Here is a 26202-nt window from a genome sequence, read left to right as displayed (position 1 = left end):
TTTCAGATTTTGGCTCCGGAGCAACACCTGAAGCCTTTGCCCTGGTCCTGATCGGCGGAGTATGGAGGATAGACTCCCTGACTGGAGCAACCAGGCGCGCGAAAGAATTTGAACCCTCCGGATCATCCCTCCGCTCGTTCCCCGCCTGAAGCACAAGTCCAACATCAGGTCCCAGACCAGGCCCACCAAGCCCCTCTCCCTCTATCATCTGTCCATCCTGCCCAGAGACCAAAGCAGAAACGGCCTCTGTGTCCCGGCCCAAAATCACCGAGCCCGTCGTCCCCCCCATCGCGGCAAACGCAGCAGGCCCAAAACCAGCAGAAATGTTTGTTGCCGCCGAGAGAGCCTCCAGACCCATCGGATCCAAATCCAAATCAAGCTGTGAGCACAAGTTGGCGCGCTCGTGATCTCCTTGGAGCAGCGCAGCCATGTCAGGTTGCAGCTGCAGCACGCCCATCTCTCCCTGCGAACGAAGCTCCTGAGTCGCATGCAGAACGACCCCAAGCTTTACAGCAGCCTCCAGCAGCATTGGGTCGCACCCCATTGCATGGTTATCCGGTGTTTCATGAAAGAGGAAACCTATCCCTGCCTCCGCCGGATCAGCGATGTCTGCCTTCCCAACTCGGGTGCGAACCTCGGGGACGGCGCCACGGCCGCCAGCTGCACTGTCTTCCCCAAGTCCGTTGAAGGCACTGTTCACCTGCTCGACGACCTCCGCGACATGGCCACGAAAGTGACTCCCAGAGCTCTGGCCAGCGTACGGGCCACTCTGGTGTCCGCTACCTCCACCGGCGGCGCCCCCATCCGCGCGCCGGAAACCGGCCAGGGGAGGCGGAGGGAACTGCATACGACCACCTCCAGGACCCCTGTCCGGTGATTTGTCCGGACGACGACCACCCAGTCTGTCACGCGCCGGCATCCTCGGCGGCGATCTCCTCCGATCCGGTACCCCAAGGCGCCAGTTGAAATGATGCTTCACCGGCCACTCTCTCTCCGGCGAATCAGCCGGAAACCCGCTGTTGTCGCTCTCGTAACTCTTCCAAGATGGACCACCCGGCGGCGAGGTGAAATCCGGAACCTCGTCAATGTGCAGAATGACCTCATAATCAAGCAGGTTTGCAATCCCCGGACGAACCTCTGGCAACTCCATGTCTGCATTCCCCATCTGCACCAAGAACTCATGATACTCCTCCTCCGAGAACTCCACCGGCTCCTCCAACTTCAAAGTACCCTCTACCGCGATGCTATCCGGATCCTTGGTGGTGACCCAGACACACACGCAGGCTCTCTCATCCTCCCTCCGCTTCTCTGTGTCGATCCTATCCACAACCGTCTCCGCCGAGAACAGCATGCTGATGGTGTCGATGTCGGCGGCATGAGCAGGGACTCCTTCAATACAGACACGTACCCGAAACTTGAGCTTGCTCGTCGACGCCACCCCGAACTGACGCGTCCACGGCATAAGATGGAGGCGAGTGCTTCCCACAGACAGCTGACGACGCCCCAGCGCGGCGTTGCGCTGCGCCGGCTGGCCAAACCGAAGAAGGAAGGTAGCATCCTTGATCTTGGAGATAGTCACAGCAAACCCCGGAATGCGCAGCTGCTGGAACACATCCCTGTGCACTTGCTCACATGACAAGCGCACCCTTGCATCCAGCTGCACCCCAACGAGAGAATGCAGCTGGACATCGCGCTCCGCCTCCCTGATGGCCCTAGTGCGGGGCGCACAAGCGGTCACCCATGCAGGGCGGTGTTCCGGATCACCCGGAATGAGCTCCATCTTCCTCGCCGGCGCCGCTTCCTTGGATCCTCCCGACTCCGACTCCTTGACAACAGGTCTCCACCCAGCACGTCCTCCAGCGCTAGCAGCTTTGCAATAGCGAGCTTTGTGGCCGGACTTTGAGCACAGTATGCAGCGCGGCGGGTCTCTACACTGAGCTATGCGATGGTCGCGAGCAAAGCAGTTGAAGCACCTATCCCCAGCCCTAGCCCTGAGAGTCTGGATAAGGCTGGAGGACGAGGAACCGCGGTCGCCAAGACGCTCCAGAGCGGGGACCCGGCGAGCATCCCGGCCATGAAGACCTACCTTCCCTCCAGCCCGGTCATGAATGCGAGCCAGCAGCCTCTCCCAAACCGGGGTGCGTTCGCCCCGCAGCTTACTTCTCTCCACGCTCCAACCACCCCTAGCTTGAGTAGCAGCATTGATGCGCGGTCGAAAGGTCCTGACCCCGACGAGAGCATCCCTGTAGGAAACGCGGTGCGCTGTCGGCTTGACAACGACCGAACGGAGCTTTCGCCCATCCTTCTGCAGCCCAGATCGCTGCCCCTCGGATACGCTCCTTGAATCATCCCCATCTCCTCCGCCAGACTTGAATGCCCCAGCACCAGGGCTTGAGGTCTCCGATGCCGAGTAAAACTGTAGATCTAACGCTTCCTCAATGGTAGAGAAAGGCACGGCATGGGTAGTTGGCGAGCGGGGTGTAGCCGGCGGTGGGTCACCGGACGGCTGTGAAGGCAGTGGTGGTGGTGGTGGTGGCGGAGGCGGCGGCGGCGGTTGAGGAGAGCTCATGACTCCTTTTTCCCGTGGACGCCGACTTGACCCGACGAAGGTCCACCTCTCCCTTGCCCTTCCTCACCTGCGTACCTCCAGCATCATCCCTCAAGGTAACATTATTATTGCTAGCTGCTTAATTGATTTTTGCTGGTTGCATATTTATTGCTGCATATATGCAAGCTGTTCATCACTAATTTAATCTTACTTGTTAGCATTTCACTACTGAGTACTGTAAGATCTAGCAGCCTATATATATTTCTCCAACCAGAACAGTGCGTGATGTAGCTAGCCTGCATGCTACTTAGCGAAAGATAAGCAATAGGCTTAATTATGAATGGAGGAGTTAGTTGTCAATACCTTCTTTCATAGACATAGTATGGTGTTGGAAATAAATTATTTAGCAGTTGCAAGTAAAGTATACCAGTACGTATTTACCTTCAGTAGTGTCTCTGTTTTTGGCAATTCTTTTCTATAGCACAACTACTTACTTAATTTACGAAGCACCGTTGCATGCTAGCCTGATCTTGCTAACAGAAGCAAGTTTAGTTTGAACATCGTCCATCTAGATCATTTTTGTCACAGTATTTATAATGTATTGCAGGAAGAGGAAGGATGTCGAATGAATCGCGTCTGCCAACTTCATCGTACTTCTTACTATCTAATGGTTCGACAAGAGAGACTTATGTCATGTTTGTCAACAAACTGAAGGAGCTATTTCATCTCGTGGCCTAGGAAGGATCTTACGGTCTACTTTTATGCTGTATCAACGGATACTACGCAGGACGTCTGTGCATCTTCGCTATAAGCAGCAACTTGGTTACGCGACTGCGACACTAATGCAGCTGCGTGATTTGCTGGATGCCTACAGCCAACCTAGTTGAATCCTAGCCGGTATGAAGAATCTTATTTTCTTTTTTTTATTAGGCAATTGTGCCCGTGCCGTAGCAACGCAAAATTGGCATAAGTATTGAATACGTATAGTTGCCCGTTAATTTATAGGGATCTTCGTGATCGAGTCGTGAATGAAAGTCTAGTCTGACTCTCATACGGGATGGACTAAGGTTCACCTGTCAATGACATAAGGGGGACCAAACCAAACAATTAGGCGACCAAATCAAAAATTGAGGTGGAAACCTTACTCGCTTTAGTAATAGGTATAGATGATGTATGAATGGATAAGCATGCTTATCTAGTTTATGGTGTGTTCCGGAGGTTCCTAAAAAGTAGAACTTGTGAAATTGTAGGTACAAATTTCAAATTGTGTTCTGGCTCTATATATCATCATACCCGTCCCTGGCCTCACCCAGTCGGCCCCATCGAAGAACGATCTGTTCTGTACCTACAAGTTCACACTATTAAAAAATTCTTTCTAGTAGGAAAAAAAAACTCCAGGGAACGCTAACGGAGCCGGCCTAACGGCGCTGGGTGAGGGCACATGCCCACGTGGGCACAAAGTATTTTCCGTTGCTTACTTTTCACAAGATCGCCCCTGCCCTTCAAACTTGTAAGATTCGGTGGAAAGCCTCTACAAATTATCCTACAGCAGTAAGCCAATCACGAGAGTTAATGTAGCCTAGAAGACTGAAACGCATTCTCAACAGCCACAGTACAGTATTTCTGTACAGACAGGCCTTAATTTGCCAGTCCTCCGCCCCAGAAAGAGCAGGGGGGAGAAAAAGGAAGAGAAAGGAAAACAAATCAAAATGACTCAAAATTGTCACCGGGAGGGTCCCGTCCAATGTGCAGCACCGAGATCCTAGCTAATCAGCTAACCCTATTTGTGCACGTCAAAATAGCCTCCTTCAACCGCTCTTTGTCCAGTGTCGTCTCCACCATCACCTGCGCAGCAAAAATAAAAGCAAATGAGATAAAAAAAAACTCTGCTACATTCAATCTATACTTAGCAATTATGTTCATTTGAACCCGCCTGTAAACTTAAAAGTCCATACCTCTTGCACATTGTTCCCATACCGTGCGAGCAGCTTGTATTTGAGACCAACCACAGGCGCCATGTAAACCTGGCAAGAGAAATCAATTTATTTAGGAAATAAAAGATTTCAGTGGAGGGCTCCCAATAACCAAGTTGCGGATCTTATACCTGAAAGGTTGGAGCTAACCCTGGGCTTTGGAAGAATCTTCCTTTATAAACATCTCTTACATCCTCTATTTTTCGCATCTCCTCCATAAGGGCATCCACCTCAGGCCGCTAGAAATATTCAAATCGTACATCAGAGGGTGAGTCAACTTCGCAGAACAAGGCACTTGTTGAAGGCCAGGAAACATGAAACGAATAAAAGTAGATCAGTACAAGGCTTTATACTTGATACATGTACACAATAACACAACCATTGCAGGACCCGAATTATCTAGGCATTGGTACACTCAACAAATTTATCTCTCTCAAATGAACATGTGACTTTGATCAAAGACAACTGAAAAAGGACTACGATTCTGTTTTTTGAAGGAAAAAGGACTACGATTCTAAGATCCAAAAATCATAAGTAGGAAGATCCCAAGCTTAAAATACCGAATTTAATTCAGGTACAGCACTCCAAGTTCTTCATGGACTCTTAACACAGACATGTCCCTAGGACAACACAAACCCATGTGTGGTGTGTGCGCATGCGATACAGGCCCCATCAGTGGAGATGCAGTAAAGCGTACCATTGCAGGAAGGTTTGGTCCTCATCATACATACTATGCTTTTGCCAGACAGAATTCCACACCCTTAAAAATATTCATTATTTAAACCATGTTTAATGAAAGAATGAGATCGTCCAAACCTCAAAATCTGCCTGTACAGGTTCAAGAGTTCCACCTAGTGATAAGTCCTCACCAATGACTGCTTCCAAAGCACCTACCGATGGATTTGGCTGCATAGCACAGGAAGGGGCAAGAATTAACAAAAGGAATTCTGAAAAGCACAAATTTAACATGCTGAAAACTTAAGAGATAAAGGGTTAAGTCCAGTACCTTTACATCTTTAAGTGACAAAAAGATGCGGTTATTATTATAGTCCAGTTGAATAACTTTAGCATCCACAACCTGCGAATGAAAAAAAAAATGTATCTCAAAAACTATAATATTATGAGCGTTTTAGCAGTATTTGAAAAGAATAGAGCATTTCTGCGAGAGCTGAAGGTAATCAGAAAAAAAAAGATGCAATCTATAAGGGCTTCTCTAACATTTTGTCAACATAATCGTATCTCAAAACGATCACAGGCAATATTTCCAAGCAAAAGATATTGATCTGGAGTACCTATTAGAGCATATGGAAGAGTTCCGGCAGTTATGGTAGGATAGATTGATAAGAGTTTGTTAGCATTGATTGATTGTAATCACTATGATTGCTTGAGATCCAAGCCACCATATACTACATATCATCCAATATTCGCAGTATATTCATCTTCTCACAGTACCAATAGTCCAGCAACTAAAAGAGGGAGAAGATCAATAATGGGAGCATCACAACTGCAAATTGCCTACCTGACCAATTTTGTAAGAAACTGCTGGATCTAAGGTATCATCCCAAGATACTTCCCATTGCTGAATCAATGCAGGAACCCCTTCAACCTTTGAATGAAATAGTCAGCTGCCAATACTTCATGAAAAATCATACAACGACAGACGGAAGACGGAACTGGACCTACCTCGACAAATATCCCAAAGTAAACAAATCGCTTGATAGTGCATTGAACAATATCTCCAACATTAAGCTTAGCCTGCATAATAAGGCAGTAGTGAATAGTGAATACCGTGCAAACCAATTAGAGTAATAGAGAGTGTATTTCCATTTCAGCTACAAGTAGGACTACAAAGATGTTATGGATTCCATTCATGGGCTCGTACTGCACACAGACTGAAAGAGTTATATTCCATACAAGACTTCTCGATTCCCCTCCTACTTGCTGTTAGATATCAGTGCTTTGCACTTAGATAGGGTAAAATCACCATTGAGGTTTGGAGTAAGGACAGAAACACATTATTCCCTTAAACTTTTGCTGATAATTTTATCTTTATGTTAGGTGACATAAATATATCCGTAAAAGTTGGAACATATAAACAAGAGAAAAGTACCATCAGACTTTTCTTCTTCTGAATCAATTCTTCACTCTCTTTTGGCTTCATAGAGAAAAATATCTTCTTTGAATTTCTGTCAGCAAGGACAACTGACACTCGGAGTCTCTGCAAAACAACAGTGTGCTAACTACAATAATATAAATGCAACAGAATGATAGGACAATACAATAAATGCAGATGCATACTTGACCAATAAATGAAGATAAAAATTTGGATTTCTCTTGGTTGTATGCCCGAAGAAGATCCTCGATCTTCGGCTTAGATGGAAGAGATTCTTGATCCTCACCAGCTACTTCTGAGACTGAGATAGATTCTGGTTCTATGCTACTGTCATGAACCTCATAACCATCCTCTAATCCCAGACTCTGCTTGTACAAGGAAGGATCACCACCCTTCCTTCTTAACCAAGTCTCAAAAGCTAAGAATTTCCATTTTGCAGCAAGATTCCGGTATGGCAAGAAACCTATCAGTGAGTCAAGTGACACCTAGCAAGGAAGTTGTAACAGAGCTCAGACAAGAACAATGCAATAGTTTCATAAAATAGGCGAATATTGAAAAACGAGCTAAAAACTTACAACAAATCCCTTTGGACTGCAATTTATCAGCTCCACCTCAACTTTTTCCCCAGTACTAGCATAATGCTCTAACCTAGTCCAATCACTCTCGGTAATGTCCTGCATTAGTGACTCAGTAACTTAAGATTCATATAAATGTCAAGTACAACCCTTTATGGAGAACATCTCATCACATCACTGAAGCTACATCCACTCTAAGAAGTTTTGGGGTGTTCTGAAAAACCTTGAGATACTGAAACTAAAATATCAGGAAATTACCTCAAGTTTTGATGGTAAGACATTTCCCCCATCATCAACATAATTCCTATTATCAGTAGCATTCATCTTTTCATCAACTGGAGATGGCAATACAGATAGATTTTCTCTACAAAGTAGTAATCAGCATGTTAGTTTTTAAGGTGACAGCATGCATGAAACCTTAATGATACGATATTTCAAAAAGCAAAAGAGCATGGAACAATGGAATGTTCTTAATATGTTACCAAAATAATACACGTGTACATGTCATAACCACCTATCTAGTCCTGCAACTGCAAGTCTCGGTGCGGAGTAAGGAACAAAATGTGCATGAAACATGGTAAGAAACTTCCTAAAAGAAGTAAGGTTTTAGGACATTAGCACAAAAATAGCAAAATGCATGTGTATTAGATAATTTTGCAATGAAAAGCACATGAATACCATGACGAGAAAATACAGGAATGGAACAGATCTTTCACAACCACTGTAAAAATCCCTACTTTTCAACTAGCATGTCAGTAATATTTCCATGTGAGCTTCAAATAAGGATGCAGATATCAAGTGGTAAAAGTTATATGCCAAAATATAATTGTATTGTCCCAGTTCCAGAAGCAAAGTACCTTTTAGGTTTTCCCTGTAAGAAAGCCTGCATAGAGAAATTGTTGCTAGTAGCCGATTGGTTATCCACTGAACCAGCAGAATTATTAGTTTCTTGAATGACAGTTTGACTGGATGGCTGTAGTCCTTGAAAACACCAACATTATATTAGCATGATAGTTGAAAAGAAGCAAATTACAGATTCCTCACGCCTTCCTTACCTGCACTAGAATCGTCATCAAGCCCAGATGATTCATGAATGTTTTCAGTAACTAATTTTGTGCCAGGACCTGAAATTTCGAACATCTCTACAGCATCAGCTTCAAAAGAATAGTTTGCGTGTTCGAGAAAAAAAAAAAGAGAGAATAGTTTGCTTTTTGGGTCACAAATTTGGGGCATTGCAATTCACCATTAGTTTCGAGCTCAAATTCGCGGCTATCCTCTGCAGCAGAAATAGTGGCAGAGCTAGCTGAGGCATGGTCCTGGTCTGGATTAGCAATATCTTTTGTAACATCTGGTTTTTGAAGAAGAGAAATGTTTGTTAAGTCCTCATTCATATCTTTCCTCATTTTCAGGTTAATGTTTGGCTTCATTTTCAGCTTTGACTTCAAATCATCATCCTCACTGTGATGCACGGTGGGTTTCCGCAAGGTGACATCCACATCAGCTGTTCTTGAGATGCTCCCCACTTCACTGTTATTTGTTGCAGCAGCTAAACTCTCTTTGCTAGGCCAACTATCTTGTACCGGAGTGCCCCGTACTATTGGCTTGCTCCCAATTGGCCGTGACAAGGTCAGCGGTGGAATATCTTCCTTTGCTTTGCTCCCTACTGGTCGCAACTGAGACAGAGAAGGCTCGTCTTGCTTCGGTTTGCTTCCTGCTGGTCGCAGTAAAGTCAACGGAGGCCCGTCTTGTTTCGGTTTCCCCATCACAGGCCTTGAAATATTCAAAGAACTCTTTCCTTCAACTGGCTTGCTTATTGTCGGTTGTCTCGTATTCATCGGGGATACACTTTCTGGTGTTTTGAAAGCCTGATCCTTCTTATTGGCATCCATGAACTCCCTCAAAATATCATCCAGCTTGTCCTTTTTAGTGGCAATCAGTTTCTCTACATCGAGGGATGAGGCATCTGGGTCTGATTTCTTAACCAGAATCTGAAAGAATTACGGGAGATGCAAGTCATGCTAACTGTTTGTAGAGAGAGAGAAAATGAAGCAATATAAACCATGCATTCTAAACACAATATCAAGTGGGTTGTGTCATGGTGTACATCAGATAACAATTAGCATCACGCACATGTCAGAAGCAGTAACCACGCATGGCACAGAGTATTTTATCGGATTGGCATGGTTTCATAATTACTACCGAAACAGTAACTGAAGGTCTGAAGCAATAGCAGACACAGCAAAATTGCACTAAGCTGCACATAAATGTTTATACGAATGTTCTAGCAATGTTCCTTTCACCAAAATGTACCAATGTGAAATCCCAGCACGAATTTCCACCGAAAGGGTGAACAAGACAACATTTTCATCCCACTATCATAGTATTATCTAGGCATGGGATGATTAGCACTAGAAATACGTAGAAATGGGGCGACCTTTGCGAGGGTGAGCTTGGGGTCCTCTCCGAGGAAGCGTCCGAAATCCATCTCCATCATGTCCCACTTGTCCAGCGGCGGCAGGTCCCCTCCGTCCCCGCCTACGCGCGGCGGCGGCACCCGGAGGAGGCGCAGCCGTCCGGGGCTGGAGCAAGAGGAGCCTACGCGGCGGCGGAGGAAGAAGGGGCGCGCCGCGGCGGCTCCGGAGCCCGCGAATACGCCGGCCGCGGGGGCGGCGCCGGCGAAGGATTCCATGGCCGGAGCGGTGGGGGAAGGCAGCCAAAGTGGGGGTTTAGCTGAAATTGGGACGCCGTAACGGATAAAGCGCGTAATGTGGGCTTTTCGGGTTTGCGTCGTCGACGGCTGGATTTTGGAAACGTGGCGCCATCTTGACCGTCCGATGGGTAAACAGAGCTCATGTCTGTCCATCCAATTCCAACTGGGTGGAAAGCCTCCACTCGCCACGTCCCAGAGTACATATACTCTGTATACAATACACCTAGGAGAGGGAGCCGTGAGAGCAACCGGCTGCCCTCGGAGCGATACGTGTCCCCTACCCCGGAGAGCGACACGTGTCCCCTACCCCGGAGAGAGACCCCGACGCGGCGCATGGATTTGCCGCACCCACTCTAGTAAAGTGGAGAAATAGTTATCATGTTTCATGTTAAAGTGTGGAATACTATAGAGAAAAAATATTTGTATGATAAGACAAAAATAGAGAAAACTCTAAAAATGTAAAAATGCGTAGAAGCTGAAAACATGACAATAACATATATCATGGAGTCCTATAAATAGATCTACTCTCCTTCCCACTTCCCATATCATGACAATAATATTACCATGTACTGTTATGATAGGATTCCCACATAAAGAGTGTAAGTATCCTCTCGTATTGTATCAAGTTGAGTTGTAAATAAATGTTTGAGTTCATATATATATATTATATCGGAAATTGACAGCTACAACGGTGGGCAGCTACCCCCACCGCGCAGGAGCCTTAGATCCGGATCGGACGGCAACCCCCCGCAACAATTAACGTACCCCATGCGATGCCATCACTGAAATCACTGACCTATAATCTTGAGTGTCTGACACAGAGTCAGTAGGTGAGGGGGAGGACATCGCCTACTACCATTTTTTTATTCGCCTTTTTTTGGGACGCAGCTAATTTACGGCCCGTAAATTAGCCTGTCGTACGGCCGCACCGTTTTATGAAAGCAAAAACTGATTAGCTTTCTATTTTAGGCAACCAAAAACTGATTAGCTTTCTATTTTAGGCAACCAACCCCGTGTCGCCCATGCTGTCGTTGCAGCTGTTTTCTGCCACACCACTGCGCACCCCCAACCCAACGTAATCCAGCAAATTTAACTATTCCACACAAGTGTACATAATTTGCCTGGAAAAAAATTAAAATACTACACGCATGCATATCTTCACCTGAACTACTAATAATTCTTGTCAAGCAACATCTCATAAATTCTTTAGCAATTTGTCTCATAATTTTCTGTACAAAAGCAACCTGATATGGTTTTCTTAACTAATACACAGTATAATTTCAAATATTTGTATTCTCTGGACACAACCATATGCCCAACAAATGTAATGATCATAACTAATTCGGATCTTGCAAATAATTAATTCTAATCTGCAGGCTATGATATGATATTTGTGCATTTGCACTACATCACAAGCAATTCACCAATAATGACTGCACATTTGCTTCCCCTTCATGACCTGCAAATTTGCAATGCATTTAAGAAAATAATATAATACATAATTTGATGTATTTGCCTATTGGGAAGTAATGAAATGCTTCTAGTAATTGATATAATTCTCTATTAGAAAAGTAATGAAGATGCTTCTACTATTTGACAAAAATGGCTATTGCAAAGTACTGATATGCCTATGACGATGTGAAAAAGAAAAAGACAACCATTTCAAACCAAACTGAAGCTCCATACCTGAAACCCAAATTAACAGTGTCACCCCTTCCAAGCCGATGGCCAGACATTGATCAGTACCCGCTTTCCGGCCAGGACCACGAGCCCGTCAATGATGATGCTGCAGCTGGCCATGGAGAAGTGCAGCACCAGGAGCGGTGTCATTGACGGCCGCAGCCGAAGCGTCTCCTTCGTGACGGTTCACGGGTAGGCCATGCCGCTCAAAAATCACCCTCACCGAAACATGAAACTAGGTAAGGAAACATGAATTCATGAAAAGGATAGCAAGTGCACTTAGTGAGTAATATATCACCAAAGACTAAATACTTCTAGAAACAAATGTTGTTTAATCCTTTTTTTAAAGGAAACGTTGCTTGTTTTATATGACCTAATGAAGTACATTGTTTAGCTAATGCATGACCATATTAATGCCTAAATTTGAATATATTAGACTATATTTCTGCCCACATTATTTCCTAATCCAGAACCATATTATTGCCTAAAACAAAGTGCATAACTTGCCTAATCTAAACAACATCATTGCCTAATGGAAGTAAATATTTAGGCAAAAGAAGGCAAGAAATGCACTTGGTCTCACCACACATGTACTTGTTTACTTGATCTAGCTCATCCTGCACATGCACCAGCTTTGCTCATGATCTCCCATGCTGGATAATTTAGCAACCTGCAATGTAAGAACAGAAAAACAAAGAGCAGTTAGATAAGAAAGAATGATGTAAAAAATTGCCTCATGATTTGGACTATTTTTCCTTAGACCTTACCACAACATTGCTTGAGCAGAGTACATTTATTTGTATATTCTCATAGCTATTATTACTTTGTTACTGCCTAATAAAATTCAGTAACTAATTAGATACACCTGCAGGCACATCGTATTGGTGGTATCTCAACCATAATCCCCAATTCCCCAACTAATCCAGCTGCTGCTAGTCGTGCTACTGCAGCACCAAACATAAACAATCCACCAAAATCCAAAGTTAAAAAGGGAACTGTCGGTACCCTGTGGCAGGGATACCCACTCTTACAGCAGCAAGGCAGGACCCGCGTAGTTATCCGTAACTACGCGCAAGGACGGAGTAGCCAGGCCCCACCGGTCAGGCTCTTTTCTCACCAGGCCAACGGCCCCGAACCCGTTCCCTGCCTGGGGATGGGTCCGGAGACGCCACGTGTCTCTAAGAAAGGGAAGCTCCGAGCTGACAGCCGAGGCCTCGGACCCCCCATAGGGGTCCGGGACCTCCTGCGCCCATCCGGACCCCCCTTACCGCGTGGGGGTCCGGAGCCGCCACGTGTCCCGGAGGCACGGGCGCGGGCTCGAGCGCGAGTCCTCCGCAAGGAGACTCGCCCACCCACCACATTTAATGCGGATGGTTGAGGCGTGCTCTATCGCCGCGGCACGCGGGACATCCTTTGTCAGGCCTCACTGTGCACCGCATATTACCAAGGTACACAGTGCAGCCGCCTGTGCCGCACCCGCGCAGAGCCCATCTGCAGCATTAAATGGATACGACGGCACGGCACTTTTCCATCATGCCGCCTACGCCGCAAGCTACACAGCCCGTTCAGCTACGTGGCAGGCGACGCCACTAGCTACGTCTGGCATCGTCCCGACAAGACAGCGCCTGGACATGATGAATGAGGGACTCCAGGAGCAGGCAAGGGATTCCAGGAGAGAGATCCCCGTTGCCCGCGACGCCATGATGTATGAACAGTACGTTATTTTATACTACACCGTTGGGCCCACTTGTCGGGGACCCAACAGCCATGTACGCGCCTCCTTTGAGATATAAAAGGGGGGCGCTCGCTGCGCACTACAAGCTCTCCGGACACACAAGCTCTCAAAACCTCTCTCACTCTCGTGGGAAGGCAATACAACACACAGTGGACGTATGGTATTACGCTTCGGCGGCCCAAACCACTCTAAATCTTGCTGTGTTCATCGTGTTCTTGAGTGAGATCCATCTGGGACTAGCTAACCCCCGAGTACACACCCTCTGGGCTAGGGCGGGTGCCTTCCGCCACCCGGCCGTGGTTTGCAGCACCACGACAGGAACCGAAAAGGAAAACATGCTAGCTAACAAGGGATGGATGTTCAGGCAAAGAGGAAGTAAAAAGTGTAGGATTTTGCAAGTCAACCAAGTCATGCGCTCCAAAATGTACAGAGAAATAAGCAAAGGGATTTTCAATCAGATAAAAGCTTGTGTGTATTAATTGGAACCTAATTTATTTGTTCCGTGATGGTAATAACATAAAAACCTTAATTCTAGACCAAAAGTGTGTCTGACACATGAGATATATGAAATGCTAAAAAAATTGCTTGACCTAAACATTTAAAAGGCTATCTGAATAGTATTTAAATGCCTACTAAAATATGTGAAAATGCTTCTGATAATGATAGTAGATAAGTTTGTGAATCCCAGACATCCAATATGTAGTAAATTCTTATAAGTTGTACCAAAATGCTAGTTGATTTAGCATAAGTTGCCTACCTGTAGGCTGTATTTGCCCCTGAAAATTCAGAGAGAAAATACAAAACAACTGCAGTTGCAATCGCTGGCTACTGCTTAGGAGAAAATCACTTCAGTTTTCCATAGTCGACGACAAAACAGAGGGGAAAACAAGAAACCCCCAAAATTTAGTGTGCGGTCTGTGAACTCATGCATGATATGTAGATTGCTTAATAATAACAAGAAAATTCTAGAGAGCGAAGCTATGTGGTTCTGCATAAGAAATATATCCAAGTGATTAAGAAAAGGTTGCTGTCAAATCTATGCTAGACCCGCCAAAAAAAATCTATGCTAGAACCCCCACCTCAAACCCAATAAAAATCATTATTAAGCTAAAACATTTCACTGGTAAAAAAGCTAAGAAGAAAAAAAAAGCATTCAGTTATCTAGCTCTAGCTCTGAATATCATTCAGTTAAGTTATTATTTCTTCCGACGGAAAAAGGCATGTCTAAAAATCAACATGCTTCCTCTTAAGCTCTTAATCTTAGCTGTCTATTCTTTACCTGACCATAAAAACTGAAATATATTTTCAAGCTTGATCGCATTGTACTTGTGCTTCTCGACAGTAACAATTGGCTAGTGATTTCAGACAAAGTAACCTCTGTCCTGGATTTAAACAAAAACGGATTCGAAAAGCTTCCATGTTGACGGTATGTTCGAATATAACTAATCCTAGAGATACTTGATCAACTAACCCAGGATTAAACACAATTAATAGATGCCTAGACAAGTAGTAAAAAAATCTAGCAACTAGATATGTTGTTCCTTATACTGAATTGAAAAAAAAAGAGAGTAATGAGTATGCTTGACTAAACTTTCTGCACTTTCTCACTAGGAGGCAGCCTTTGCGCTAGCAGCAAAAACACTATTCCCCAGGAGTCCAGGGGCCTTGAATTCATGACAAACAAAAGGATAAAAAATGCACAAGCGCTCAGGGATTGGGGGTAAAAAATGTGTGAGAAGGCAGTAAAAATTGAAGATCCCGTTGAGGAATCTGTCACCTGGTTTGATCCCCTAGATGAATCCCTACCATTTCTCGTCTTCGCATGCATCTGCTCCTCCACCACCACCTAAATCTCACCGCATCTCCATCGAAAAATCCCTAGAAAAAAATCCCCAAAAATTCAGTTCGCTTCGCAACGGAAAACGGAAGAGTATCGAAGGAATCTATAGAGGAGGGAGGGGGGCGCCGATGTGAGGGAGAGCGGTGGAGGGAGGAGGGTGGGGGGTTCACCGGCGTGAGGGAGGGCAATGGAGGCAGGAGGACGACGAGCGCCTCCTTTGCGGGTGAGAGCGCAAGGGGCTCCCCGGACGAGGAGGCCTCGGCGTGGCGGATGGGGGGCCGAGGACAGAGGCAACGACGACGACCGCCTCCAGTGCGGGCAAGAGCGCGAAGGCCTCCCCGGACGAGGAGGCCTCAGTGTGATGGATGGGGCGGTAGGGCCGAGGATAGTGGCAACGACGGTGACCGCCTCCGGCGCGAGCTAGATCGCGAGAGGCTCCCCGGACGAGGAGGCCTCGGTGTGGCGGAGGGGAGGGAGCGGCGAGGACGGCGGCGACGACGCGTCCGCCCGCTGCGGCGGGTTTGAGAGGCTCGATGCGGATCTGGAGAGTGGGGAGAGAAGCTAACCTAGTAGAGAGACAATGGGAGGAGGTGAAATGACGGAGGCAGAACTCGGGAGTGGAAATCTTATTTGTGTCGTGGCTTTCGATGGCGGATGGAGCGGCCGTACACAAACGCAAGTACGCAAGGTTACGGCTGGCTGGTATGGAGTCTTTACCTTTTTTTTGACCCATGCACGAGCGCTCCTCCGGATTAGCAGTTAGCGGTCGGTGTTTTTGCACCTTTTTATGCGGTGCTGTCGCCCAGTGGGAAACGAGTCCTCTCCACGCCGACAGAGCGTCGCTGTGGGCACGCCAGCTGCCCCCCCCCCCCCCCACATTCATTTTTTTGCACTGAATTCAGCAGCGGAGTTGTACTGCAGTACGCGGCGGCACGCCTCTCCCTCCCCCCGCTGCCTCCATGCAAGCCGTTCGCCTGCGCGCCCTGCCTGCATGCAAATCCAACCAATGCCCTGCGTTCCTCTATTCCAACCGGCCAATCAAGTTTAATCCTGTGCATGTACTCCAATTTGCGTGGAGGCCGGTGTAATGTGGCCGACTGCATTCAGTTTTGCTTGGCACGACGAAGATCGGTGGCATTGATTGCGTATCCAGCTTCATGCACGGCTCTGAAGAATTTGAACTTGGCATTTACTTGTACGTACATCTTTGTTCAATATTTAGCCCGCCGTATAGAGAAGTGTCTAATCTCCACGTTGCTGCCACACCGTCTCTTTACTTTGACCTCGACAGGTACAGGAACTCCATACACAAGAACATCCTCTAGTTATGGCAGCTACCCACCCGGCAAGATGGCGCTACCAATCTTGTATATAAGCCAGCTGCTGCTTTTCTCAGTCAGGCATGCAGCGAAAGCTCAGGGACGGAGGCCAGGTAAACGCCCCCCCCCCCCCCCCACTTCTCATTTTGTGGGTGTCTTTTTTTTCGCCGTCCACATTTCCTTATGAATCAACTGCAACCGAGGGCATAAGCAACTCCATGTCCACAAATAGGCAGGTAAAGGAAAGTGAGCAAAAATTTACAGAGGTCTTGGTGATTCATCCGGCATGGACGAGTACAACGCCAGCGACCACATGCAACATCACCAGGTTTCTTTTTCCCCCTAGCGGCAGCAATAGTTGTTGACGTTGAGGTCGACGATACCATCGACGTGCAGAGCTACTCTTTTAATTCTGTTTTGAGTATGTTCTTATTCCTCATATTTACAATTGCAGTTCCGCGGAATGCAAGAAGGTTCAGAACAAAATCCAAGTACAACAATCCGTGACGACGGCAAAGCAATAATCGTATACCAAGGCAGCCAACCCGAGTACAATACACATCTAGGGATCACAGATCAGGTAAACCGCTCAACCGTTCTGTGCCCCCCCCCCCCCCCCCCCCCCCCGCCCCCGATGAGCTTTTATACATGTCAATAGTGAATAATCTCTTTTTTTTTTGTCTGCCGTTCTTTGCTAGCACTTCACGGTACCAGAGAGCCCTATCATCCTGCCTGGAGGTATAAGTAACTACGACGACCTTTTCGAGCTGGGCGGTTACTGGCAAGACATTGCAGCTGAACACAATCATGGGCCCAGCGGCACATCTGACATGGATTTTCCACCCATGCAAAGCCAGCCATGGTCGGCCCCATATTCCGTTGGAGCATCATCGAACCACCCCAACGAGGTAAACAAAGCTCCTCAAAGCATTATTCTATGTTTTTTTCCCATTATATATCTCGTAGCATGCATGGGCTTTATCGCCATGATTTGGTAGGCATATTTGCTGGATGTGAGCATCCCAAAACAAAACCAATTAACTATTTTTTTTCCATCTGCACCACCTCCTTTTTTTTTAAAGAAGTGTAGCACCTACTATTCTAGAACAATGAGTTCTAGACGAACAGTACAGAGACTGAAATGAATTTACTGCTTACCTACCAAAACCCACAATAAATCATTGAACGAGCCTAGAAATATAGACCCCGAGCCTCCTCCCCCTGTGCCCATCAGCACTCCACACATACAGAAAGCCTCCCATGGAACGAGCAGAGTCTTGTTCTTCCACGACGAATCCAGCAACCCAGGCAAGCAATTCAATCCACGGAACCCTGTTGATTTTGGCCGTGGCCTAACAGAATCCCCCTGTCCTAAAGGTTGGAAACTCCCTTTTTTTTCACCAAACTTTTTGTTTAACTGCCGTCATAATTTTTTCAGGTTGGAAAATGCTGCATCGACACCAACGTTCTCGCAGCAACAACTACGGCCGAAGCCTTACCCGGCACCTCCAACGTTAACGTATGGAAGATTACCTACAAATTGCAGTGCACATCGCCGCTGCCACCGTTACGCGCGCTTACTTGCTACTTGAACAGGAGGACCAAGGTAGCCAGCACCCTGATACAATGGAAATTGAAAAGGGGCTAGCATATTGCTCGGAAGGAGTCACCACCATACAGAACTGGTGCGAAAACATCTCCGAGCGGATCCAGGAGCTCCGGGCCATGTTAGCATCAAGCAAGAAGAGAAAGGAAAGGAGCTCATCACAAACACTGCGCACGCCCCCCATTTGCCCTGGACCTCAGTGGAACAAGCCCTGAAGAAGATATCATGAAGGGGAAAACAACCCATGCATCTGCCGGAGGGGGATCTTCCTCCGGAACAGAAGCTACGAGCCAGAGGTTATACCCAAATTTGAAGTCGTACATGTTAGCACCACAGACCTCTTTTTCAATATCTTTTTCGCATTTTTTGGTTATGCTTTTTCTTCTGTAGTTAACCTGGCAAATACCTACTATCCGAATAACCGTTTTGTCCTATTTTTCCTCATGCCGGCATCTCTGGTTGCAGGAACACAACATTCAGGCAATGGAAGCAAAACACAGGGCTGCTCGAGAAGCGCAGCAGTACGTTGCAGAACATTCAGCCTCTGGGGAAAGCTTGCGACGAGTTGGAAAAGTGGATCAATAACATGGCCACACCGCAAGTGCTGGCCAGGTACATAAAAGTATTCAAATTCATAGTTATCACATGCCGTTCCCACCCACACTAAATTTTAACTACATTTCCTGCTCCTTTATTTTTTTGCCATTGCAGTTGCTGGGTAGACATAAAGGCTAAATTGCCAATAAAACTAGCAGGCATCAAGATAAGGGATATGCTCCTCCGCCCTGTTGATCTCGACTACAGTATGGTTGCAACAATTGTCCGGCTCCTAAGGGAACTAGAGCTTGGTTTAGCTGATCAGCGTGGAACACGCCCAACGAGACACTTCGTGGTGCCAGAATGGCTGGTAAGAACGTTGTAATCACATCAATAAATAATTCAGAATGGCCCGATGAACGCTTTGTTTTACTTTGCGCTGCTAAACAGTGTTCTCAGGACAAGCATTAGCGTAGTGACCATCAGAGCCGCACAACCTGCATTTACCTTCAGCAACATTGCTGCGACTAGAAGCATTCAGCCTCTTCGAATGGCGCACACCCATTGGTTGTGCTTCCTTGCGCTTGCTAGCACCTGGGCTCTCCAAAGGAGATTTAAAACGGCACTTTGCTGGCCTACCCCGAGAACGAACGCGCGGTGGCGCGCTGGCACTTGCCAGTTCATTACCACTGCCCATTTCTTCGGTTGGGTGGTCAGAACCAAGACCAGACCCCATCGCTCCATCGTCACTGATCACTGTCAAAGAAGTAATGGCCTGTTTCGCACGAGATAAAGACTGCATCCCGATTTCAAAAGCTGGCCTAGACGTTGAACCTAAACCAACCAGCTCCATAGCAGCTGCATAGAGCAAAGTATGCATACCAGCGACATCGAGATCAGTAACCTGCTGCGCCGCAATGACAGCAGCAAGCTTAGGATCACCAACCGACTTTGCTTCCCTGGTCCATCGCTTCAACAAAAGGCCAGCAGGAATCTCAGTGAAACCATGATGGGTCAGAACCTGACAACCAAACAGACAACAAAGTTAATATAATGTCATCAGGGAACAATTCACTGACGACCTGGCGACAAAGACAAAACAGCACCTTCAGAATGTGACGACAGGGGATCCCGCAATGCTCGAAACGTTTGCATTGGCAAAAGAAATCTGTTGCAGATGGGTTCGAACCGACACAGTACTCAACTAGACCATGGTCCATATAAGGGCCATAATCGAGAAGGATAACTCTGTAGTTCCCAGCTTCAGGTTCGTCAGCGCAAGCAAATTTACCGGATTTAAACAATTCCTTGGAAACCCTCTCGTACATAGCTCTGGTGTAAACTTGAGCAGCATGTAACTCCAGAGGCACCCCAACGCGCAGAGAACGGTGAGCCTATTAGGGGAAAAAATTCAACACGCATATCATCTTATATTGACGCTCGGTGCTGAACATATAAATCAAACCTGTTTAGTAGCATGTTCTTCTTTTCCTTCATCGGCATCACTATCTGCTATCATTCTGTTATACTAGGAAACAAAAAGATGCATGGGAGCCGACCTAGGGATATAAGTCTTCAAAAGATGATTAGCGCTCTCACTGCGTTGAGTGCTAGTCATCCCAGCGCAGAAAGTTTCAGTGAAAAAAGGTTTAGCCCACATATCTCTGTTCTGGTAAGCTCGAGCAAGAAACTCATTTGCCCCAAGACCATGTTCCTCTACCAATTGTGCCCAACGAGTCTCAAACTCTGGGATAGAAACAATCTCATCTACAAGCTCATGCAGCTGCTTCTTAAAAACAGAGTTCTTACTGTATATGCCTCCTAGGGACTCCTTAGCCTTTTTCAGAACATGCCATTTGCACCACCTGTGCCGAGTGGTCGGGAGTTCAATTGCAATTGCAGATTTCATGGCCGGGCACTGGTCTGCAAAAATAAAAACCAAATATGCACCTATAAATTCACGAGAACTAAACGTGTCTTAAAAAAGCTAAACTGAGATTAAGGAAAAAGGAACATAAATTCACACCAGTAAGGATTGTTTTAGGACGTAGACCATCCATAGCTTCAACGAAGGTACGGAATGCCCACTGAAAAGCATCCGTAGTCTCCTCTGTAAGCAGCACAGCTCCAAATATGACGGTCTGGAAATGATGGTTAGCGCCAACGAACAAACCAAACGGCAAGTTGTACAAATTGGTTCGGTAAGTAGTATCAAAAGTGATTGCATCCCCAAAACAAGAATATTTGAACCGGCTAGCACCGTGACACCAAAACAGAGATTTGATCCGCCTCCCATCATCCAACTGCATCCTGACAACCATAGCTGGATCTTGTTCCCTCATGCCGGCAAAGAGCCCAATTGTTTTGCCCGTGTCACCCTCAATCGACTCTTGAGCTAGCCGCCCACAAAGAGTCCTAATTGACTGGCGACTAAAAGGAACATATTTGCTAGAACCATGCATGCTCCCCAAAATAGAACAAACTCTAGAGATTTGGACGTTGTTAGCCCTAAGATTTTGTACTAGGTCACGCGTCATTTGATCTATCCTGCTGTGCGACTTCCACTGCCTTCTCTCACCGCAGGTAGAGGATAGAGGATGGTTATGGGCGCCCACAAAACGACTAATAAACCAAGAGTCATCGTCCTTGCGCAGCAGGCGAATCATTACCGCACAACCACAACGCACGGATCGTGCCTCTTCGCTAGAATCTCGCCCCTACAACCGAAAAGAAATCACTAAACAATAAGTCCGCCTTAAGATATGAAAAGCCTAGGAACAGTTTCATGTCCAATCTTGACTAACCTCACAGGCACAAACGATATCCTGCCTGGTCCTTCTCCCGGAAATGCTAGTTCTGCTACGGCCAAAACGGATTCCAAATCCGAGTTCCCAAGAATACATGTTAAAGAACTCAAACCCCTCTTGTGGAGAATCAAACAGCTTGCCTACTTCGGGTTCAAAGATTGACTTGTCGCCACGGGCATCTGCGTCCCGCAAAGCTCGTTCAATAGCACCATAGTTCCAAGCGGCCGGCAGCCTGCAAGTATAACCAAACAAAGGTTACGAACCAAACAAAATATAGCAAAGCCACCAAAAAAAAAGGCTCAAAGAATCTCTTTGGCAAAAAAAACAGTGCAGGTCAGCACCAAAACTTACCGGACACCATCAGGGACCGAGCTCATCATATTGGAGAATCGTAAAGGGAAGTAACAACGAGCTGGCTTATGAATCCTTGCGGGTCGGGACTATTTATAGGCAGCAAGAAGACCGGAGACAAAAGTTTCCAAGAAATTTACACCCAAACCTGGGCGGGAAGGGCTACGTCCCCGCTGGTTTTTTGGTATACGGACGACTGTACTACGAGTACATCTTGTCCGGCACCAAAGGGGGAAATCAGACCATGTGAACAAGACGCTCGACGGCCTGCTCTTCCAGTGTCAAGCTGTCCGAAGTGAGGCCGTACAACAACAAAGCAGACAGCGCGAAACAGGTGATGAGGAAAAAACAAACAACGGCGACATGCTTAGAGTACACGTAGTATATTTTCCAACAAATAAGCGCCGAACAAAGCAATGCAGTCAAAGCGGCAAGCAAAGCATGCGTCCGCCTACCACCAACTGGCACAACAACACGGTTAGAGAGAGAAAAATGATGGAACAACAAGGACAGCCCAGCAACAACAGCAAGCCAAAACAAAATCGCTGACAAACCACCACCGTTTAACAGGATGGAGCACAGAACGAAGAAGAGGAATACAGAGGGAAGGAATGGATCCATGGAGCAAGACTACAGTTCAGATAGCGCCGGGGTAATAAAGAACGAGGAAAGACCAGCAAATATGAACAGCTGGTGGGCATGGAAGTAAACTCTTGCAGTAAATTCTCAGGGAACGTCGTGTCAACCCAGCAAATGGACATTGAATGGCGTAGCCTGCTGACCAACAGGAAGCGTAGCAAGGACACCCCAGTGGTGCGCCATGCCCCTACATGTGTAGACGTGATCAGCACTATGGACAGAAAGACCATTTCAGGGAGTTTTTATGCGTTTAGCATTGACAGTGGGTGGGTGGGCAGCGGCCCCCCGTTGCAGCAAATCCACAATATATATATTTGGTTTCCCATATATATTAGTGTTGTTGTGAAAGTATCCACATAGAAAATAGTGGGTAAAGGTTCACATAAAGAATCGATGCCAAGGTTATTAGAGGTGTCAATTTCTCAACATGATCCATGGTCCAAGTGCCGATTCAAGTTGACCTTTATATAATGCATATTATTTTTAGTTAGTCTGCCATTCTTTCGATCTTCACTTGTAAAACTTCAGATTCCTACAATATTGAAAATTAGTTTCTTAGATAATACAATTCTACTTAAATACTTTAACTATAACTATATAGTTAAAAATATAACTATATAGTTATTTAATAATAACAAAAAATGTATCATCTCTTTTTTACAATTCCTTAAGATCAATGTCATTGTGCTCTTTGCTTCTCGTTAACTTATTTGCCTGACATTCTGTGCAATCTCCTCCAACCTGAGCTCGAGCTCTTGTTATTTTACTCTTCTAAGCAAATCTTGCTTTTTCTAGTTGGATCTATGTTAAATTTCTTCAAAATAGGTCTTAGATCTTGAGCATCAATATCCTTAAATATAATATCCGAAAAGGAATATAAGTCTACATTTTGTTAAAAGATCTAATACTTAAGCATTGAGATATAACACTAATAGCATGTATAATTCATTGAGATGGTCAGTTGTATCTATATGTACATGATTGAGTCATGAAAGGAGACATATGTCCGTGCATTACTATGGGAGAAAAAAATAAAATATAAAAATGCTTATTCATTGCTTCTAAAGTTTATAAAATAATGTTTGAACTATATTTATATTGCTAATAGAATCTGACCTTGTGCCTCTCACCATAGATATGCAAGCATTCTATATCACACTTTCCTAGTACAAGAAATTTGGAACTCCTTAGCTAGTTAAATTGAGTGATCGAGAAAGATAAACAACTTGAATTTTCGTGTGCTTGGCCACAATGCCTAGTTGATCCTCTCTGAATCCCCTGCCTCTTTCAATCTCTTCGCTCTGTTGCATGTCGACAGGCGTTGAGTTCCTCAACGTTTGCACGTCTTTCATCTCTTTTTCATTGAGATTATTCTCTTTCTTTCTTTCTTGTTAGCTTATACTATGACTCATCCAAAGTCCAAACACGTAGCTAACAGCCAAGACCCACCCCACCCGTCTGTTGAAGAGGCCATCATGCTGGCATGTCAGCAGTTCGGTTGTTTGCCCACCTCCATCGATTCCGCCCTTCATTTGTTCATCACCTTTCGCTCGTCATGGAATAATGTAGTCATTGTGCATCGGCATCTTCATCCTCCAACCGACACCTAAAGCACTTAACTCACCGCCAGCACAAGCAAATCCAATTACGTCAAAGCCGCTAGGACCACGGCCTAAGCGCGCGTGTCCAGAGCCCATCCATGAGCGTGAGTAGCTGAGAGAGCATGTGGAACTCCACTCGCCATGGTTCTAACTGCGGTTGGGGGTTTATGCAGCTCAACGACGAGTGGGCAGATGTGAGCGAGCTGCTTGCGAGTGATGCCTATGCCGTCACAGCTAGCTTTTTGCACAAGTCTGAAGAGGTTCATGTCATACATGCAGTTTTGCCTACACAACGAGGACACAGTCGAGTTCCGTATGTACTCCCTTGTCGTTGTCGAGCAACATATTATCGCCCACATATATAGATCTCGACTCTCGAGTTGCTCCATGGCTATGGGGCTGAGTGGCAGATCAATTGATTGTCATGCTAGTAAGGTTTAGCCGATGGCAGCGGCGTTTGATATATATTTAGCCCCTTGGGTATATCATGTCTTGTTTTATCCCGTGTACATGGTGACCACTTAACTGGTAACAAATTCTGACTTGGATGGGATTTTGCCCAAATTGATGGATTAGGGATGACACACGTGATCTGAGTCATGGACAGAGGTCTAGTCCGACTCACAGACGGGATGAGCTAAGTTCCACATGTCAACGACACAAGACGGATCAAACCAAAAATTTAGACGGACCAAACCAAAAATTTAGGTGAAAACTTTGCTCGCTTTAGAAATATATAGATATAGAAATAGATCATTGCTCTGTTTGAAGCAATAGTCAAGGATTATATTTTGAGGGCTAAAATTTATTCCAAGAAAATAACCCTTCAATGAAATAGCCCTTGAGGAGTTTGAATCCAAGGGCTATTATTTGACTCATAAAATATTTTTTCAGAATTGAGCCCCACTCGAAATAGCTCTAAATAGCATCCTTTGGGGATAGTTTTTTGGATGGACTATTTGCAAATAGCTCAAAAATAGACCTCCTATTTGGCTCCTCTAGAGCTATCTGGGCTATTCGAGGAAGGACTAAAAATAACCCAGGGATTCAAACAGGTCGCATGTAACAAATTGCTCACGCTCTTGCTGCGGTGGGACTATGTGCCCTCCGGGTGTCAACTTTGTATATATTTCGTGGCAAATGATGATATCGCTACGCCAATAAGTTTGATTGTATTATACATATGTCTTTTTTTTTTACTATGTATCATCAATCAATCTCCTAAAGCATGGATGCGAATTTAGCTACGCCCACCTTGCAAACTGTCCCCCGCTGAGGTAACCAATCCATGAGTATCCAGAAAACGTACCCAGAAAATCTCACTCCAATCCCATACACACTCCAGATTCGATCAATCTCAAATCCGACGGCAGCCCTCACTGCAGAGAGATCCATGCAGCAGGATGGTGCATTGCATGCTTCCCTGTCCGTCCATCCGTCCAGCCAGCCCATGGATCTCTCGGAGGTTGAAAGAAAGGGAAAGAGCAGCCCGGCCCCAGAGTCCCGGCCCCGACACCAAGCACTGTTCCTGATCATCGGCGAGGTACGGGCATTATTGATTTGTCATCTTCTCTTGCAACGATTAAGTATTTAGTTGTCCGATATGTCATCACGAGAAGATAATCAAGCACTGATATCTTTGGAAAATGAGATGAAACTACTACATATGGCTAGTTTTTTCATGGATTCGCCATCACAGAGACATTACAAAAGAATGAGCCGTGCATGCAATGGATGGCCTCCAAGCAAGATTTTTATATGCCGTGGTCACACACATTATCAAATTTGTTAATACCCTTTGGTTCCAAATTATAACTAGTTTTTTTACCTTTTTTTGTTCAATAGTTTTTATTACTATATAAACAAGTAGATTTTCGATATATGCCTATAGATACATGTATAGCAAAAAAGTAGATATGCACATAGAAAATAAAAAAAATAAGACACCTGTTTTCAGTTGAGAATTGATTATTATTGTCAGTTTGGAAGTTTTGTTTTCCTGCCCTAATTGACTTTGGAAGGTGCGAATAATTAATGGGAGCATCAGTGCATCACCATCTGAAAACAATGCTTGCTGCTCCTTTCCATTGCGAGCGATCAGGGTGGAAATGGAATGCAGTGATCTGTGATCATTAGTGGTATGGTGAGGTGTATGCACTCCCAAAACA

The 26202-nt window shown here is 45.7% G+C and overlaps 3 protein-coding genes and 1 long non-coding RNA gene across 6 annotated transcripts; 2 read left to right on the top strand and 2 right to left on the bottom strand.

Moving 5' to 3' along the window:
- The first annotated feature begins 2580 nt into the window (after positions 1–2580).
- LOC120697573 lies at positions 2581–3835 on the top strand. The gene is made up of 3 exons (XR_005684559.1): positions 2581–2664; positions 3156–3445; positions 3554–3835. It is a non-coding gene; the product is annotated as an uncharacterized LOC120697573 (long non-coding RNA).
- Positions 3836–4113: 278 nt separating this feature from the next.
- Positions 4114–9940, bottom strand: LOC120697393. Of its 2 annotated transcripts, none has more exons than XR_005684500.1 (15): positions 9644–9940; positions 8453–9197; positions 8265–8333; positions 8067–8190; positions 7468–7573; positions 7210–7308; positions 6820–7119; positions 6632–6739; positions 6205–6276; positions 6041–6127; positions 5528–5599; positions 5338–5427; positions 4653–4815; positions 4504–4572; positions 4114–4393 (listed from the first exon to the last, which is right to left on the bottom strand). XR_005684500.1 is itself a non-coding variant. In XM_039980644.1 (15 exons), the coding sequence occupies exons 1-15, from the start codon at positions 9896–9898 to the stop codon at positions 4319–4321; spliced, it is 2379 nt and encodes a 792-aa protein (XP_039836578.1). In that variant the 5' UTR covers positions 9899–9939; the 3' UTR covers positions 4114–4318. The 2 variants fall into 2 exon arrangements, 1 of the variants encoding a protein (XP_039836578.1); XM_039980644.1 differs by having other exon boundaries at positions 4653–4760; positions 9644–9939.
- A 7986-nt stretch (positions 9941–17926) lies between these two features.
- On the top strand, positions 17927–19048 carry LOC120650856. Of its 2 annotated transcripts, none has more exons than XM_039928154.1 (4): positions 17927–18012; positions 18090–18395; positions 18565–18711; positions 18811–19048. In XM_039928154.1, exons 2-4 carry the CDS (start codon positions 18325–18327, stop codon positions 19019–19021), a joined length of 429 nt encoding a protein of 142 aa, XP_039784088.1. In that variant the 5' UTR covers positions 17927–18012; positions 18090–18324; the 3' UTR covers positions 19022–19048. The 2 variants fall into 2 exon arrangements, with proteins under 2 accessions (XP_039784088.1, XP_039784080.1); XM_039928146.1 differs by having other exon boundaries at positions 18090–18422.
- Positions 19049–19078: 30 nt separating this feature from the next.
- On the bottom strand, positions 19079–22543 carry LOC120647631 (protein FAR1-RELATED SEQUENCE 12-like). The gene is made up of 6 exons (XM_039924496.1): positions 21795–22543; positions 21441–21675; positions 20663–21353; positions 20102–20559; positions 19743–20030; positions 19079–19657 (listed from the first exon to the last, which is right to left on the bottom strand). The coding sequence occupies exons 4-6, from the start codon at positions 20153–20155 to the stop codon at positions 19079–19081; spliced, it is 921 nt and encodes a 306-aa protein (XP_039780430.1). The 5' UTR covers positions 20156–20559; positions 20663–21353; positions 21441–21675; positions 21795–22543.
- Positions 22544–26202: the final 3659 nt, after the last annotated feature.

The sequence above is a fragment of the Panicum virgatum genome, chromosome 1K (assembly GCF_016808335.1).
Source record: "Panicum virgatum strain AP13 chromosome 1K, P.virgatum_v5, whole genome shotgun sequence".
Classification (NCBI taxonomy): Eukaryota; Viridiplantae; Streptophyta; class Magnoliopsida; order Poales; family Poaceae; genus Panicum; species Panicum virgatum.
Note: the sequence above shows the minus strand (reverse complement) of the source record. Positions and strands in the feature narration are given on the sequence as shown.